Here is an 18532-nt window from a genome sequence, read left to right on the forward strand (position 1 = left end):
CGACATTGCATATTCGCAAAATCGTGAAAATATTCAAGCTAGAAACGAAGCAGATAAAGTATTAGCTAAGAAAGCGTGGGAACGTGTTACAGCTAAAGATTCTGGTGTAAGTGAAAGAGCAGCTGCTTTAGCTATATCCGGAACCATGAAAGCTAAATCAAAGTTAGGTATGGGAATGAGAAGAAGAAGAAAATCATCTATAAAGAAAAAGAGTAAAAAAATGTGTAAAAATAAACGAGTAGTGCTAAGAAAAATTGTTGATGCTGCACGAAAAAGTATGGCTCCTGGTAATAATGCTGAAGAATCAATTCGAGCAGCTATAGTTGGTGCACGAAAAGCAATAAAAAATGTTGGTGGTAAATCCAAAATTTTATCACCTAGAATTCTTCCTGTACCTACTAAAGTAGGTGGAATTTTACCGCTAGTTCCAATTTTTGCTGGACTTAGTGCTTTAGGAGCACTTGCTGGTGGTGCTTCAGGAATAGCAAGGGCTGTTAATAAGGCTAAAACAGCTAGTGAACAGCTTGCAGAAGCTCAACGTCACAATAGATCCATGGAAGCCATATCGCTTGGAAAGGGATTACACCTTAAACCTTATCGACAAGGACTTGGTCTCCACTTGAAACCCTACATTCAAGGAAAAGGAATTAAAAAACGATCATCAAGAAAGAAGAAGAAGAAACGAGCATCAAGAAAAAAGAGAACAACAAGAAGGAAAACAAAAAACTTGTTTTGAAGCTACCTCACCGTCCACTGACTGATTTTGATCTGTTAAAATATGCCAAAGCTGTCAAAATACCGCATTTTCGTGGTATTTTTATGCGAAATGAACTACCTGTAAGTGGTCCTTGCAAGTATGAATCAGGAATAATTAATCTTGATAATAAAGAAGGTGCTGGAACACATTGGGTAGCATATAAAAAATTCAAAAACGAAACAATGTATTTTGATAGTTTTGGCAACCTTGCTCCACCAACAGATCTTGTCATTTACTTGGGTGATGGTAGCTTAATAAAATATAATCATAAAAGATATCAAAATTATGATACATTTGTATGTGGACACTTGTGTCTCAAATTTTTGTGTAATCAACTTAATGTTAAAAGTTGTTTTAACCTTTATAAAAGTGTGTAACTATTGTAAGCTTTCAGTATACAATCTGACAGCAACATGAGTGATTCGTTTACTTTAACGTTAACAGGAAATTCTTCAGTTCTGGGAGCTGAATATTTCCCTCCAATAGAACTAAATTCAAATAAAAGTTATGTACTTGGTCTTGTTGAACTATTGACTTTTAATTCAATTCCCAATATTGATAAAGGAAATAACAAGTTTTACGTTGGAAATCAAGTAATTGATATTCCAACTGGAAGTTATGAAATTAAAGATATTGAATCATATTTACAAAATTCTGTAAAAACTGGAACTGTTATTAGTATAAAACCTAATAATAATACATTACGCAGTATTGTTGAATCTAATTTACCAATTGATTTTAAACCTAAAGATTCTATTGGTAAGTTGTTAGGATTTACATCACAGAAACTATCATCTCATAGAGCACATACTTCTGATTTACCTGTAGCCATTTTAAAGGTTAATTCAGTTAGAATTGAGTGTAATATCACATCTGGAGCGTATATAAATAACCAAAAAGTTCACACTATCCATGAATTCTTCCCCAGCGTTCCACCAGGATATAAGATTGTGGAAGTGCCTGCACACGTCATTTACCTTCCGATTGTCACCAAGACAATACATAATATACAGCTGCGAATTGTTGATCAGGACGGTGATTTAATCAATTTTAGAGGAGAAACTATAACAATTCGATTGCATATAAAGTCTTTGTAATGGGAATCGTTTATAATCAAAGAGCTGTTGTTGGTGGAAACTATAAAAGTCAGACAACATGCAAGAATCCAATCAGTCTAAATTTATCTCACAAGGTGTTAACACCTCAGAATCGCCTCTTCCTACAAGAACTAGGTCTAAAAGTTCAAGGAAAGAAAATAAGACAACAAGACAATTAATCTACATATTTTTTGGTTGCTGTTGCAATAAAAATGGACGAACTTCTCAATATTCCAGCAGCAGTGAATTTCGATGAGTCAATAGCTCATTATGAAATTCATGCTCATCAACCATACGCATCTTCATCTTTTAACAATAGCGATGAAATTCGAATCGCAGTACAACATCAAGACTTGTGCATTTTACCTAGTAAAAGTTCATTACACATTTTTGGTAGATTAACTAAAAATGATGGAATTACTCTTACACAAAACGTACATTTAAGTAATAATGCTGTATGTTTTTTGTTTGATGAAATTCGCTATGAACTAAATGGTATTGAAATTGATCGCTGCAAATACGTTGGACATACTACAATCATGAAAAATTACACCTCGCAAACATCAAATCAGCTAAATTTTATTGAAAATGCTGGATATTCAAAAATTGCAGCTGATGCAAGACTTGTATTGGAAAATGGATATTTTGACGTCACAATACCACTCAGCATGATTTTGGTTTTGCTGAAGATTATAAAAAAATCATTATGAACGCTAAACATGAACTTATTTTAACAAGAGCACGTTCTGACGTGAATGCCGTAATTCAAACAGGACAAGGAGGGGATGAGGAATTTAAAATTTCTATCAATAAACTTGAATGGATGGTTCCATACGTTTTACCTTCTGACAATAACAAAGTTAAATTGTTAAAATATATTGAAAAGGATCCATTAATTTCAATAAGTTTTAGGTCGTGGGAAATGTATGAGTATCCTTTAATTCCTACAAGTTCAAAAGTTTTGTGGCAAATTAAAACATCAACGCAATTAGAGAAACCTCGTTATGTTATTGTTGGATTTCAAACAGCGAGGAAAGATAAACGAAAAAAATATGCCTGTCATTTTGACCATTGTAATATTATAAATGTTAAACTCTTTTTAAATTCACAATATTATCCTTACGGAAATTTAAATTTAAACTTTGATCAAAATCAGTACTCTCTACTTTATGAAATGTACGCTAATTTTCAATCATCCTATTATGGTAAAGATTCAAAACCTATTTTAACAAAGGATATTTTTAAAAGTCTATTTCCTCTAATTGTTATTGATTGTTCTAAACAAAACGAGTTTTTAAAACAAGCATCAGTTGATGTGAGGTTAGAATTTGAAGCAGGAATCAACATGCCAGCCGAGACCACTGCCTATTGCCTAATCATCCATGACCGCGTCATACAATATAAGCCAATCAGCGGCGTTGTAAAGAAACTATTGTAAAGGAGTGGGGATAATGTGGTAGTGGTGGGGGTGATTACTATAAAAGCAGCTGCTCTCGGCTAGAAATTCATTTCTACTTCAAAATGGAGTTTATCGTAGACGTTCAAGGTTTTAAAAGAGCCAACAACGAGTTTGTCTTTAAAGAGTTGGCGATACTTCCTCTTCAACCAGATGCACAGCCTCTCGTCTACCTTTTTGAACCTCCTTGTCCTTGGAATTCACTGCCAGGACGCTACAAAAGTGAAAATCTTTGGCTAACACATAATTACCATGGAATCCATTGGACAGCTGGAGACGTCTCATACGATGAACTTCGACCAATTCTACAAGATATACTTCGAAGTGCAAGTGTAATTTACGTTAAAGGTTTAGAAAAAAAGAATTGGCTAGAAAAATATTTACTCAACGTACAAAACTTGGAAGATTTTAATTGTCCATCGTTGAAAAAAATTAAGTCTGATTTGTTAACGACGTGTACGCATCATACTTTTTGTAGTGAAAATTGTGCTGTAAAAAATGTTAAAATTCTACGCGATTGGTTTTTGGATCCTCCAAACCAATATATAAGTACTATTGCTAATGGAATTGATGAAGTTGACTCTACTTTAAAATCTTTTTATGAAAATTGTGAATCTTTTTTGTAAATATAGTTATTAAGTTTTCAAAAATAAATGTTATTAATTTAAAAACAATGCTTCTTAATTTCAAAAACAACCTATCCTTTAAAATTTAATTTAAATTCTTTTATAATTTCTGAAAATAAAACTTATACTAAGAGAAGGAAAGTAAATTTAAAACCAATTTATAGGTAAAACTTTGTGTGTTTATTTTATCAAAATTTTTTTAAATATATATACATTTTTTTTAACAAAAATTATAACAATTTAAACTCAACAATATTATATGGTCCTCCAAGATACTTCATTTGAAGTTTCTTCGATATCGCAGCTTCTTTCATCATGTCCAATGTGGTGGGTTCATCCTCAAAGAGCTTGATGAATCTTGTTGGTAAGTATGTGACGAAATCAGCATCAATTTCAACAATGATCCTTGGTCCATATTTGGTCTGGACCTTCTTCATCTTTGAGACGTAGTACAATCCATCTTTCATCAATTCCGCAAGCGGCTTCGTCGGCAGGTAACCTTCAAAACGCCCTACGGAGTTGACTTTTTCTAGATCCATTTTTTTTTTTTTAGCTGTAAGAAAACCTTGAACAAAAGAAGAGAAAACAAAGAACTGTAATAAAAAAAATTATTAGTTTTTAAAACTAACTTAGAAAAAGAAACTTAGAAAAAATGTAGCTGAAAAAGAAACTTAGAAAATAAAGCTGAAAAAGGAACTTAGAAAAATGTAGCTGAAAAAGAAACTTAGAAAATAAAGCTGAAAAAAGGAACTTAGAAAATAAAGCTGAAAAAGGAACTTAGAAAATAAAGCTGAAAAAGAAACTTAGAAAATAAAGCTGAAAAAGAAACTTAGAAAAAATGTAGCTGAAAAAGAAACTTAGAAAATAAAGCTGAAAAAAAAAAGAAACTTAGAAAAAATGTAGCTGAAAAAGAAACTTAGAAAATGGAGCTGAAAAATAAACTTAGAAAATAAAGCTGAAAAAAGAAACTTAGAAAATGTAGCTGAAAAAGAAACTTAGAAAATGTAGCTGAAAAAGAAACTTAGAAAATAAAGCTGAAAAAGAAACTTAGAAAATAAAGCTGAAAAAGAAACTTAGAAAATAAAGCTGAAAAAGAAACTTAGAAAAAATGTATTTGAAAAAGGAACTTAGAAAATAAAGCTGAAAAAGAAACTTAGAAAATAAAGCTGAAAAAGAAACTTAGAAAATAGATTAATGTTTATACTTACTGCTAATTCAAGAACCTGAAATAATAATGACTTGGTGGCTTTGAAACTCGCCTTATATTGCTGCAACCCCACTTTTTATCTCTAACCCCACTACACTTTCGAATGCGCACGCAAATTATCCCCACCTTAATATGCGCTTACACCATGCGCGATAAAATTTAAGGAAATAAAATTAATGCTTTAATTTAAAAAATATTTCTTTTTATTTAAAATAAAATTTAATAATTTTCATGATAATCTTCAATATACTCCGACATCTAAAAAAAAAAAAATTAAAAATATGGTTAAAGTTAATTTAAATGAAAGTAATATTTTTTTTAAAGTTAATTTAAAATAGAATAAAAAGTATCAACTAACTTCCTTAGGATCGATATCTATTATCAGGACGTCGTCATCATCATCGCTGATGATGATTGTCTCCCCCACACTGTCATATCCGTCATCGTCGTCGTCGTCGTCGTCGTCATCGTCGTCGTCATCCTCATAATTGTTATGAGCATACTCATCATAAATGATGATCATGGACGCATCATCGACATGATCATCATCCTCATCATCATCATCATCATCCTCATCATGACTACTATCGTCAAAAATAGTAATTTCATTTTCTTCTTCTTCCTCTAGCTGATTTTGGCAATTGGATGGAGGATTATATGGATTCATTATTATTTTTTCTAAAAGAAAAGAAATTTTTTTTAATAATGAATAAAATTAATTTTAGAAATAAAAAATTAAAATAAACAGAAAAAAAGATCTGTAAGAGTGAAAGAGAAACAAGATCTATACGAGAAAGAGAGAATAAAGACCTGGAGGAAAGAAAGAAAAATTTAGAGAGAAAGACCTGGTGAAGAGAAAGAAAAAATTTAGAGAAAGACCTGGAGAAGAGAAAGAAACAAAGACCTGGTGAAAAGAAAAAAAAATTTTAGAGAAAGACCTGGAGAAGAGAAAGAAACAAAGACCTGGTGAAAAGAAAGAAAAAATTTAGAGAAAGACCTGGAGAAGAGAAAGAAACAAAGTCCTAGAGGAGAGAAAGACCTGGAGGAAAGAAAGACCTGGAGAAGAGAAAGAAACAAAGACCTGGTGAAAAGAAAAAAAAATTTTAGAGAAAGACCTGGAGAAGAGAAAGAAACAAAGACCTGGTGAAAAGAAAGAAAAAATTTAGAGAAAGACCTGGAGAAGAGAAAGAAACAAAGTCCTAGAGGAGAGAAAGACCTGGAGGAAAGAAAGACCTGGAGAAGAGAAAGAAACAAAGACCTGGTGAAAAGAAAGAAAAAATTTAGAGAAAGACCTGGAGAAGAGAAAGAAACAAAGACCTGGTGAAAAGAAAGAAAAAATTTAGAGAAAGACCTGGAGAAGAGAAAGAAACAAAGTCCTAGAGGAGAGAAAGACCTGGAGGAAAGAAAGACCTGGAGAAGAGAAAGAAACAAAGACCTGGTGAAAAGAAAGAAAAAATTTAGAGAAAGACCTGGAGAAGAGAAAGAAACAAAGACCTGGTGAAAAGAAAGAAAAAATTTAGAGAAAGACTTGGAGGAAAGAAAGACCTGGTGAAAAGAAAGAAAAAATTTAGAGAAAGACCTGGAGGAAAGAAAGACCTGGTGAAAAGAAAGAAAACATTTAGAGAAAGACCTGGAGAAGAAAAAGAAACAAAGACCTGGTGAAAAGAAAGAAAAAATTTAGAGAAAGACCTGGAGGAAAGAAAGACCTGGAGAAGAGAAAGAAACATAGACCTAGAGGAGAGAAAGACTTGGAGGAAAGAAAGACCTGGTGAAAAGAAAGAAAAAATTTTGAGAAAGACCTGGAGGAAAGAAAGACCTGGAGAAGAGAAAGAAACAAAGACCTAGAGGAGAGAAAGACCTGGAGGAAAGAAAGACCTGGAGAAGAGGAAGAAACAAAGACCTAGAGGAGAGAAAGACCTGGAGGAAAGAAAGACCTGGTGAAAAGAAAGAAAAAATTTAGAGAAAGACCTGGAGGAAAGAAAGACCTGGAGGGAAGAGACCTGTAAGGAAGAGACCTGTAAGGAAGAGAAACCTACAATGATGAAAGCTGAAAGAAGAATGAGTTTGGTGGCTGGCGCACTGCACTCATTCACTGTGGTGATCCCCACCACGGCGCTCCCCACCACAGCGCTCCCCCACTATGCATCGTTACAGTAGTGAAAGCAGCATCTCCATGCGGCGGTTCTCCGTAACAAGTTGCGATACGCGGGGTTTTTGAATATATCCATATATTCATTGTAGATAATAATAATAATAATAATAATAATAATAATAATAATAATAATAATAATAATAATAATAATAATAATTTTTATTAGTATATTTAATAACAATAAAATAATGATAATTAATATATCAATTACATTATTTAAAATGCATAATTTTAAACATACTTTTTTCAATTAATTTAATATGAACAAGTAACAAATTATCCTACTTTTAGAAATTCAAAGTTGTAAAATTCAGAATAATTTTTTAAAAATAAGAATTATTACAAAAACGTAACATATGCTTAATTATAAGAAAGATATTATTCATTTAAATGTTCGAAACTTTAGGAACGTAAATTCACAAATTTAAATTTCAACATTTAAATTCACTCTTTCAATAAAAATTATTTGAAAAAAGAAAATTAAATACCAGTAACAGTTAAAAATGTAAATTAAATATTTAAAAAGTTTATATAGTATTTAATCGTTCTAAAACTCTTTGTTTCTCAATTCCTCTATTTTTCACAACCGTTAATTCCAAAACTACTCTTTTCACACGAAATAAATGGAAGAAATAAATTTATTTCAAAATTACAGAAAGAGGTTGCCAAATAACAATAGATTATAAAACAGGAGATCTAAAAGAACCGCAACCACTAATTTTAAACAATTCTTTCCAATTTATTTATCCAGACGAAAGCGGTGCATTGAAATTCCAAACTGAACAATCAATTCTTCTAGTCTGTCTGGGCAATAATAATGGATTAAATTCAACTTCAATGCTAAAAAATATCCAAAAAGTCAAATGCAAAAGAAAAAATTTATTTTCCATAAGAAAGAAAATTTATTCATTTAATTCTTTTGTTTGTAAAAAATCATACAAAACTATTGCCAAAATTAATAGTAATGACGAGACGTGTCACAATTATAATTTATCAAAAATCAATATTGGCTTTCAAGTTGAAAAAAAAAAAGTTTATATCAATACTGGAAATTTGTCGTGATAACAGAACTCATGAAACATATTATGTGAAAGCGGAAATGAGGAAAAGTATCGGTTGGTATCAAACTAACAGTCCCAGACCTAGTTGGTTGAGTCACAATCTCTTTCCAGGTCACAATATAAATTCCCTCTACACGAGGAAAAATCAAATGGAAATTTTAACAATTATTCTCAAATCGAAAAAATTAGCTCACAATTATTTAAACAAATATCATTTACAACGTGGACATTTGGCTGCGAAATCTGATTTTGTTTATTCAATTGAACAAAATTCCACATTCACATTAGCGAACGCTGCGCCACAATGGTCATCATTTAATTCTGGTAATTGGAAATATATTGAAACTGCAATTCAAAAATTTGTCATTAGTAATAATTTGAGTGTGTACATTTACACTGGTGTTCATGGACAAATGACACTTTGTGATAAAAATCGCAATAAACAGCCAATATACTTGAGTGTTGATCGAAATAATAATAATAAATATTTTCGAGTACTGAAATATTTTTGGAAAATAGTTGTAAAATTCAGAATAATTTTTTTAAAATAAGAATTATTACAAAAACCTAACATATGCTTAATTATAAGAAAGGTATTATTAAACACAACTTTGTCAAGTTGAAATTCTAATTTGAAACTTTAAAATTTGATTCGTGTAAAGTTATTTTGAAGAATATTAATATTTTAATTGAGAGATAAAATAGATTGCTTGGAATAAACATTTCAATTATAAAAACAAATTTTATATATGATTTGACTTTTTTTAAATTTAAAATGTGAATAAATAAATAATTATACAGTCGCAATGTTTCTTTATTATTTTATAATAATATAATATACATATATATATATAAATTGTTAACTTAGTGTCACATTGTTTCTATTTGTGTAAAGATAACAAAATTTATTTTTTTTTTAACAGGAAAAAATTTTCAAAACCTTAAAAAAACGTTAAAACAAAAACAAATAAACAAAATATTAAATTTTATGTTCAAATGACACTTTCAGACAGTTTAAAAAATAGTTTATTTTTAAAGAATTTTAAAAAATGAAAAAAAAAAAAAAGGAATGTAAAAAATAAGGTTTGACTCATCCAAAAACTATACCTCTTAAATATTTCTTTTTAAACAAAGAATGGAAAATTATTTCTTTTTTTTCTTTGGTACTTCTTTTTCATGACTTGGATTTCGTCTCTTACCAGTGGCAACTTTATTTGGACGAGTCAATTTTTTTTTACACAAATACTCGTCTTCAATCAAAATTGTTCTCGAAGTCGTATGTCTTGAAGTCGACTTATTTGGCGTTGAATTTGACGCTGAATTTGTTGACGACATCGTTGGTTGATTTGGCGTTGAATTTGACGCTGAATTTGTTGATGACATCGTTGGCTGATTTGGCGTTGAATTTGACGCTGAATTTGTTGATGACATCGTTGGCTGATTTGGCGTTGAATTTGACGCTGAATTTGTTGATGACATCATTAGCTGATTTGGCGTTGAATTTGACGCTGAATTTGTTGACGACATCGTTGGTTGATTTGGCGTTGAATTTGACGCTGAATTTGTTGATGACATTGTTGGCTGATTTGGCGTTGAATTTGACGCTGAATTTGTTGATGACATTGTTGGCTGATTTGGCGTTGAATTTGACGCTGAATTTGTTGATGACATCGTTGGCTGATTTGGCGTTGAATTTGACGCTAAATTTGTTGACGATAATGAAGTCGAAGAACTTGAGGAAGACGAGGACCTTGAAGAAGATGACGAGGAACTTGAAGAAGACGATGAGGAACTTGAAGAAGACGAGGAGTTTAAAGAAGACTGTGATCTCACTGCTGAAGTTGGTGGAGCTGACTGTTCCAACTTTTTCTTTTCCAAAATTAAGGAACTTGAAGTAGGCGGTGATCTCACTGCTGAAGTTGATGGAGCTGACTGTTCCAACTTTTTCTTTTCCAAAATTAAGGAACTTGAAGTAGGCGGTGATCTCACTGCTGAAGTTGATGGAGCTGACTGTTCCAACTTTTTCTTTTTCAAAATTAAGGAACTTGAAGTAGGCGGTGATCTCACTGCTGAAGTTGATGGAGCTGACTGTTCCAACTTTTTTGCAGATGGATTTTTTTCCAATATTAGAACACAGTCATCAGCTGGTTCCCATCGAGACTTTCGGCATTGTACATTTTCTTTCTCCTATAAATATTAAATTTGTTAAATTAGTGAAAAAATTTAAGTATAAAGAATAGTATGTCAGAATAAAATAAAGAAAATGTAGAATTTACTATCAAAAATAAATATTATAAAAATTTGATGATATAATATTAATACTAAGAAAAATTATGAACTGGAAAATAAAAATAAAAGAATAACAATAATAAAAATTGATGAAAATAATATTAACAAATATATAAAAAAATAAATGCAACAAAAATTGACGAAAATAAAATTAACAAAAAATATAAAAAATAAATAAATACAACAAAAAAATTGATCAAAATAAAATTAACAAAAAATAAATACAACAAATAAATACAACAAATAATTGACCGAACTAGTAATAATAAAAAAAAAAAAAAAAAAAAATGTAAATTAAAAAAAAGAAAATGATGAAATAATATTAACAAAATTGACTAAAATATTAATAAAAAAATATAAAATGTAAATTAAAAAACAATAAAAAAAAAAAATATTAAAAAATAATATGAATAAAAATATTGAAATGTAAATTAAAAAATTAATGAAATAATATTAAGATTAAGAAAAATTATAAAATAGAAATTAAAAATTAATATGATAAAAATTGACCAAAATAATGTAAGATAGAAAAATATTTGAAAGACTAAACTTTATATTTAATTTAAAAGAAATTGATTTTAACTCACATCGTTAACATTTGATTTTCTTATTTCCAGAGTCCTCGATACATTCATTGTTTGGATGACACTATTATTTTGAATGGTTGAAGGTCTCATTATTGGCCTCGAGTATGCCCTTGGTGGTTGTTGATATTGTATCTGAGGTACAACATTTGAGTTCCATTGGCACGTTCCAGGATTTACCTGAAAAAAAAATTAAACACATTTATTACAGATAATTTAATACCTACATCAATTTATTTTAAATAAAACACATGATTATTTTAAATATTTACCAATGTTATTGTGGCCATGTAGCGGCAAAAACAACAACGGCAAAAGAGTGGTGGATTAAAGTTCTGCAATAAGAAAAAAAAATATATATGAATGATTTAATTAATTAATTCATTAATATTACATCAATATAAATACTTCTAATTTTTATTTATACATACCATTTTTATTTTTCAAAGAATAATTTTAAAGCACACGTTTTAAACACACGTTTTAAAACACACGTTTTTAAAGCACACGGTTCTAACATTCGACTGCTAATGACAGGAGGTAGAGAGATCACAAGGTAGCACTGCTGCCAACTTATTTAATTTTTACAAAGTTGGCTTTTATTCCAATTTTCCCACCAATAGAATCGGGTTTGAATTTCAAACGAATATCATTATTGGCTATTTAAAAAATACCATACAATAAATAAATAAACTAAAATTATAATTAAGTGAAATGAAATTTAAACAATAACTAAAACAGAAGCACATAAATAATATTGTTTACCATGTCAATTATTTAAATTCAATAATGATATTCAATACAATAAACTAACATTTAATATGGATATTAGAATTAAATAGTATTATCTGATATAACAAAAAATACCGCGGATATTATTGTATCAACGTAAAATTAAAAAAAATATATATATATTTAAATTTGAAAGAGTAAAATAATAACGCCATCTATTGGTAACAGCTCGAACTGAATTTGCTGTCAATTTAAGCGTGAAATTTAAAATCACTCCACACCAACAGAATTAAAAAAAATTTTAAATTTCCCGCCAAGGGGGTCAGAATTTACATGTGGCGCCATCTCTCGGTGGCAGCCTGAACATAGATGTCGGTAAAGTAGAACATCCCTTCTAACCCACTTGAAAGTTTGAAAATAAAAATTTTATTACCCCTCTAAGGGGGTTTAAATTGAACAAAAAATAAAGTGGCGCCATCTAGCGGTGGCGGCCGGTACTAAAAACTCGGTCGGTAAGGTAGAACACCCCTTCTAACCCACCTGAAAGTGAGCTATTAGGAAATCTACCTTACCGACGGTCGGTAACTGGGCCAGAACCCGTGTAGCTCTACTACTGATGGAGATGGCCGTACAAAGTAGATTGGTTTTAATATGGTTTGTACTTCATTAAAAATATTTCAAACCTGTAAACAATTGGGTGTCTATAGTTAAAAACATTTTACACCCAAAGTAATGATACATTTGTCTCAGAACCAACTACACTTTTTATTTGGCTCAAATAAATTTCATTTGGTTTAAATAAAAATCTATTTGGCTCAAATTATATGTTTTATTTATGTCGAATAAAATTTTTATTTTAATTAAATAAAAAGTCTAGTTGGTTCTGAGACAAACATACGTTTATTTAACTCAAATAAAATATATTTGGTTTAAATAATATTTTTTTCTGGGTGTACTTAGAGTAATTTTTCAAATAATTTTTTAAAACCTTTTTTCTCATAAAATATTTAATAAATTAAGGTAGTGTTTTGGGCATAACTCTAAAATACAATAAAGAAGGGCAGTGATATGCAAAAATTGTAATATTTTTAAAATTATTTATTGCAAATTATTTTAAAATTGTCAGTTATTACAGCTACTTATTAATCAATTTCTCGTCTTTACCGATTTCAAAGTACTTTTTTTATAATTTATTTTTGAATTATTAAAACTTTTGCACATCACTGCCCTTCTTCATTACAATTTAGAGTTAGTTACAAAAGACTAGTTTAATTTATTTAATATTTTATGAGAAATAAAACTTTAAGAAAATGCAAATAAATATACGCAATAAAATTGTTATATATATATATTAGTTTACTAATATATTTTAATATATTTTTATTAAAGGCCGTTGAAGACGAAGATTCCGATAATGGCAAGGAGTCAATAAGCCTGCATTCATCGTCCGATGAGTTCGAATTTGAAAAAAATGAACCGTCCCCAAAGAAGGTAATTTGTAAATTTCGTTGTATTATTTAATAAAATTCAAGTTGTCATCGACACTCATAATCGAAAAATATTTTTCGAGACAGAGAGAAATTATATAATAAATTTTGTAAAAGTTTTTTGACAATTCAGGAAAAAACTGCAACAAACAGAAATTTTGATATAGAAAATACTAAACAGTGAAAGAAATAGTATAAAATTTAGTAAAGTTATATTAAAATTCATGATGTTTGATATAATTATACTAAATTTCACTTAAGCTTTTTTAAAGTTTAGTATTTTTTATATCAAAATTTCGCTTTGTCGCATTATATTTTCCCAAATTGGGAAACACTTTTACAAAATTTAATATACATTTTCTTTCCGCGGATGCTCAGAGTCGACGTCAATTTACGGGACCTATTATTAATTTAATATTGCTTATTTCTAGCCTCGATTGGAGACTGATTCACCTGCCAAAAGGTCAAGTAGTCAAAAAAATGCCGCCAATTTACTGATTGAAAAACTAAAACAAAAAAATGGAACTTCCGACGTAAGTAATTAAAATTATAGTTTAATATAGGGCTGCTCACTAGACGTCTCGTCTTGTAAGCAGCCATCTAAAATACCTGAGGCATTTTATTTCAAACCGTCTTACCGATAAAAAACAATCGCAAGGATACTCTCTAAATCTAAATTAGTAATTTTCTACTAATGAAATAGTGCGGATTCGTTTACCAATTGAATTAGTAACATTTTTTACTAATTTTTAGTAGTTTTTTTTACTAATTATTAGTAGAAAATTTACTAATTTGAAATAGTAGAAAATCCCTTTTACTAATTGAATTAGTAATTTTCTACTAGCAATTAGTAAAAAACTACTAGAAATTAGTAAAAAATGTTACTAATTGAGGCTCCGGATATTAAAAGGGTACACGCGCGAGCGCACGGCAAAAAAGTTGGCCCCTGGAGATAAAATTTTGAAGTTGTTCAAAATGAATTTTAAATTATTGTTTCTTGTACAGAATTTCAAGGCGAAACTTTTTTTCTAATAAAAATTTTTTATATAATTGAGCACCTGGATCGTAGAAGGGCACGTAAATTTTTCTCGGCTGAAATCGAAGTCCCCTAGACACTTAAAATTCAATTTTTGAATTTTAATATTTTAAATACACATCCTTATAAAAAATTTCATTGCGCATCTTTTTTTCTTATAAAATTTTTTTGTATCTATAACCGTTTTCGAAATATTTGAGAAAAATTGATTTTTTGAAAACTGCAAATTTAATGACATTTTTCACTTCAACTCGCGATAATTCAGATGATTTTAAATATTTTTCAATGTACCAAAAAAGAAAATACGTCTAAAGATATTCTACGAATGATAAAAAAGGAAAAAATTTATTTTCTTTATAAACAAAACTGTTGTTAATTTTTTTCTTTATTAATGTAAAAAACATAAAATACAATCTTCACGGCTCTCGTTTAACGGGCGAATTTTAAGTAACAAAGAACTTTCAGTGAGAAAGTTGTTCATTATGGACCAAAGAAGTTTTCTGGAAAATCACAGGGTTAATAATTTATTAGTGTTGAAATGGTGAATGTTTAAAGTTGATACCGTCCGAATGTGTAGCACGCGTCACTCGCCACAGGTGCTTAGGAGGCTTGGGAGTGTCGTTTCATAGGTTATGGCCATCGCGCATGCCACACGTTCGGACGGTATCAACTTTAAACATTCACCATTTCAACAGTAATTAATTATTAACCCTGTGATTTTCCAGAAAACCTCTTTGGTCCATAATGAATAACTTTCTCACTGAAAGTTCTTTGTTACTTAAAATTCGCCCGTTAAACGAGAACCGAGAAGATTGTATTTTATGTTTTTTACATTAATAAAGACAAAAATTAATAACAATTTTGTTTATAAAGAAAATAATTTTTTTCCTTTTTTATCATTTGTAGAATATCTTTAGACGTATTTTCTTTTTTGGTACATTGAAAAATATTTAAAATCATCTGAATTATCGCGAGTTGAAGTGAAAAATGTCATTAAATTTGCAGTTTTCAAAAAATCAATTTTTCTCAAATATTTCGAAAACGGTAATAGATACAAAAAAATTTCATAAGAAAAAAAGATGCGCAATGAAATTTTCTATAAAGATGTATATTTAAAATGTCTAAATTCAGAAGTTGAATTTTGAGTGTCCAGGGGATTTCGATTTCGGCCGAGAAAAATTTACGTGCCCTTCTACGATCCAGGTGCTCAATTTCTCGTTTGCACGTAAATTGAAAAAAACGTGATTTTTTGAGTTGAGAAATTTTAATGAATTTTTGACTTCAACTCGTGACTACTTCGTTAAATATTAATATTTTTCCACGAAATTTACACACAATATTCTTCAAACTATTCCAAGACTGAAACAATATTTGGAAATTTAAAAAAAATTGTATGTCAAGGTAAATAATTATTTAAATAATTTTGTCGGAAAAATGATTCTCCTATTTTCAATTGAAAAAGTTGAGTGACGAATTTTTGTTTTCAGAAAACTTTCAGCGACAAAAATGTTCATTAATATGTTAGGAAGTTTTTTGGAAAATATCTCGCCATTTAATAATAAATTAAAGACAATAGAGCAATTTTAACATCGTCGCGCTCTGCTGTAAACGTAAACAATGTCTAACTATATACTTCTGCTTCAGTTTTCATCATCATTAGTAACTCCAACATAATCGACAGTATCAACAACTTCAGCATCTACAGCAACATTAGCAGTGTCAGCGGCTTTAACAACTACAGCAGCATCTATTCCTATAATAGGTGAATTTTCTTTCTTTAATTGAATCAATTTTTATTCTAAATTTGTTTTTTTTAAATTCAATATTAAGAATACATCTTTTTTCTTTGCTTACAGATATTAAAACAATGGGGCGGTATCAATTGCCCTCAATTCAACTGTATGCAGGAAAACTGCCCACAATAAACTGCATACTGGAAAACTGCATACAAGCAAATTTTAATAATAAAATTATTAAATTTAATTTGAAAACTGTATAAATCTAAACTGCATACCGTTAAACTGCACATAGGTAAACTGCACACAAGTCTAATTTTCTATTAAATTCATAAATAATTAATATTAAAAAACTCTACACAGTTAAAGTGTACATTGGTAAACTGCATACAAACTAAATTAAAAAAATTAAATTAAAAATTTATTTATTGTTCAATTGCACACCGTTAAACTGAACATTGCTCAACTGCATACAAAATAAATAAATAAATTAAAAAAATTTAATGTATCGTCAAATTGCACATCGGTAAACTGCATACATATCAACTGTATACAGCTAAGTTCTCTTCTATAAAGTTGACAGTTGCGAATATATTCATAAAAGAGAACTTAGCTGTATACAGTTGATATATATGTATGCAGTTTACCGATGTGCAATTTGACGATACATTAAATTTTTTAAATTTATTTATTTATTTTGTATGCAGTTGAGCAATGTTCAGTTTAACGGTGTGCAATTGAACAATAAATAAATTTGTAATTTAATTTTTTAAATTTAGTTTGTATGCAGTTTACCAATGTACACTTTAACTGTGTAGAGTTTTTTAATATTAATTATTTATAAATTTAATAGAAAATTAGACTTGTGTGCAGTTTACCTATGTGCAGTTTAACGGTATGCAGTTTAGATTTATACAGTTTTCAAATTAAATTTAATAATTTTATTATTAAAATTTGCTTGTATGCAGTTTTCCAGTATGCAGTTTATTGTGGGCAGTTTTCCTGTATACAGTTGAATTGAGGGCAATTGATACCGCCCCAAAACAATGGAGTTCCAAAAAGTCAACGCCATTGGTCGTATGGAGAGATTTCTACCAACGAAGCCACTTTCTGAGTTGACTGTGAATGAGTCATACAATGTAACTAAAATAAACAAGGTGCAGACGAAATATGGTTCCAGGATTGTAGTAGACCTGGATGCTGCTTTTACAACTTTTCTTCCGGCAAGGTTCGCAAAACTATTTGAAGCTGACCCTACCTCCTTCATAATGATGGAAGAAGCCGTGCAATCGGAAAAGTTGCGTTTAAAATATATTGGTGGTAAATTTAATGTTATTGAATTTGAATAAAAATAAATATTATAAGATTATACCGTAAAAATTATGTAAATATTTAAAGGCTTATAATAATAATAAAAAAAATTACTTTTAAATTGCTTCTTTTCTACCTTTTCTACCTTTTCTACCTTCATATTTCAAACAAGTTTTTAAATAATTAAATTTTGTATAAAATTGTATAAGTCAATTTTTATTAAAGTTAAAGAAAAAAAATTTGTTTTTTCAAGTATATAGTATTAAAGGAGTATGTATACAAAGAAAGAAAGACAACATTTTTAAAATTATAAAATTCATTTATTCAAATGTATATAGAAATTTAAACTTATTACAATAGTTTTTCATAATTTTCATAAAATGATTTTAAATTAGTATTCACATCATCCACTTCATCGATACCATATGAGAAGTTTCTCAGTTCACTCGTTACATTTTAAAACCAATTTCGAAGCTTAAATATATTATTCACTGCACAATTTTCAGTTTGTGTAATATGATGTGTACATGTGGGTAGTAAAAAATGCAGTTTTAATATTCTTAAACGCTGGACAGTCAATTTCTTCTAAATTGTGTACATTCATTAAATATTTTTCTAACCACTGCTTTTTTTTACAACCTTTAACATAGATAGTCTTTGCTCCTCATAATACATCCTGTAAAATGGTTCGCACTTCATCGTAACACACATCTCCAGCCATCCAAGGGATTGAATGATAATTGTTTGTAAACTACAGGTTTTCACGTTTGTAACGTCCAGGTAGTGAATTCCAAGCACAAGATGGTTCAAAGAGGTAAACTCTTGGTTGAGCATCTGCCTCCAGAGGCACTATAGCCAACTCTGTGAAAATAAACTCATTGCAGGGTTTTTTAAAACCTTGAACGTCTACTATAAACTCCATTTTAGAATAGAAATGAGTATCTGCTTCAGAAATGATTGGTTCGTACTATATTACACGATCATGTATAACAAGGCAATAT

General features: G+C 29.5%; 2 protein-coding genes across 2 annotated transcripts; one reads left to right on the forward strand and one right to left on the reverse strand.

Annotated features, from left to right (window-relative positions):
- The first annotated feature begins 8362 nt into the window (after positions 1-8362).
- Positions 8363-9374, forward strand: LOC122507354. The gene is made up of 2 exons (XM_043620014.1): positions 8363-8817; positions 9366-9374. The coding sequence occupies exons 1-2, from the start codon at positions 8395-8397 to the stop codon at positions 9372-9374; spliced, it is 432 nt and encodes a 143-aa protein (XP_043475949.1). The 5' UTR covers positions 8363-8394.
- A 125-nt stretch (positions 9375-9499) lies between these two features.
- On the reverse strand, positions 9500-11519 carry LOC122507355 (putative protein TPRXL). The gene is made up of 3 exons (XM_043620015.1): positions 11502-11519; positions 11233-11409; positions 9500-10543 (listed from the first exon to the last, which is right to left on the reverse strand). Exons 1-3 carry the CDS (start codon positions 11517-11519, stop codon positions 9500-9502), a joined length of 1239 nt encoding a protein of 412 aa, XP_043475950.1.
- Between the last annotated feature and the right edge of the window lie 7013 nt (positions 11520-18532).

The sequence above is a fragment of the Leptopilina heterotoma genome, unplaced genomic scaffold (genome assembly GCF_015476425.1).
Source record: "Leptopilina heterotoma isolate Lh14 unplaced genomic scaffold, ASM1547642v1 Lhet_462, whole genome shotgun sequence".
In the NCBI taxonomy this organism is placed as follows: Eukaryota; Metazoa; Arthropoda; class Insecta; order Hymenoptera; family Figitidae; genus Leptopilina; species Leptopilina heterotoma.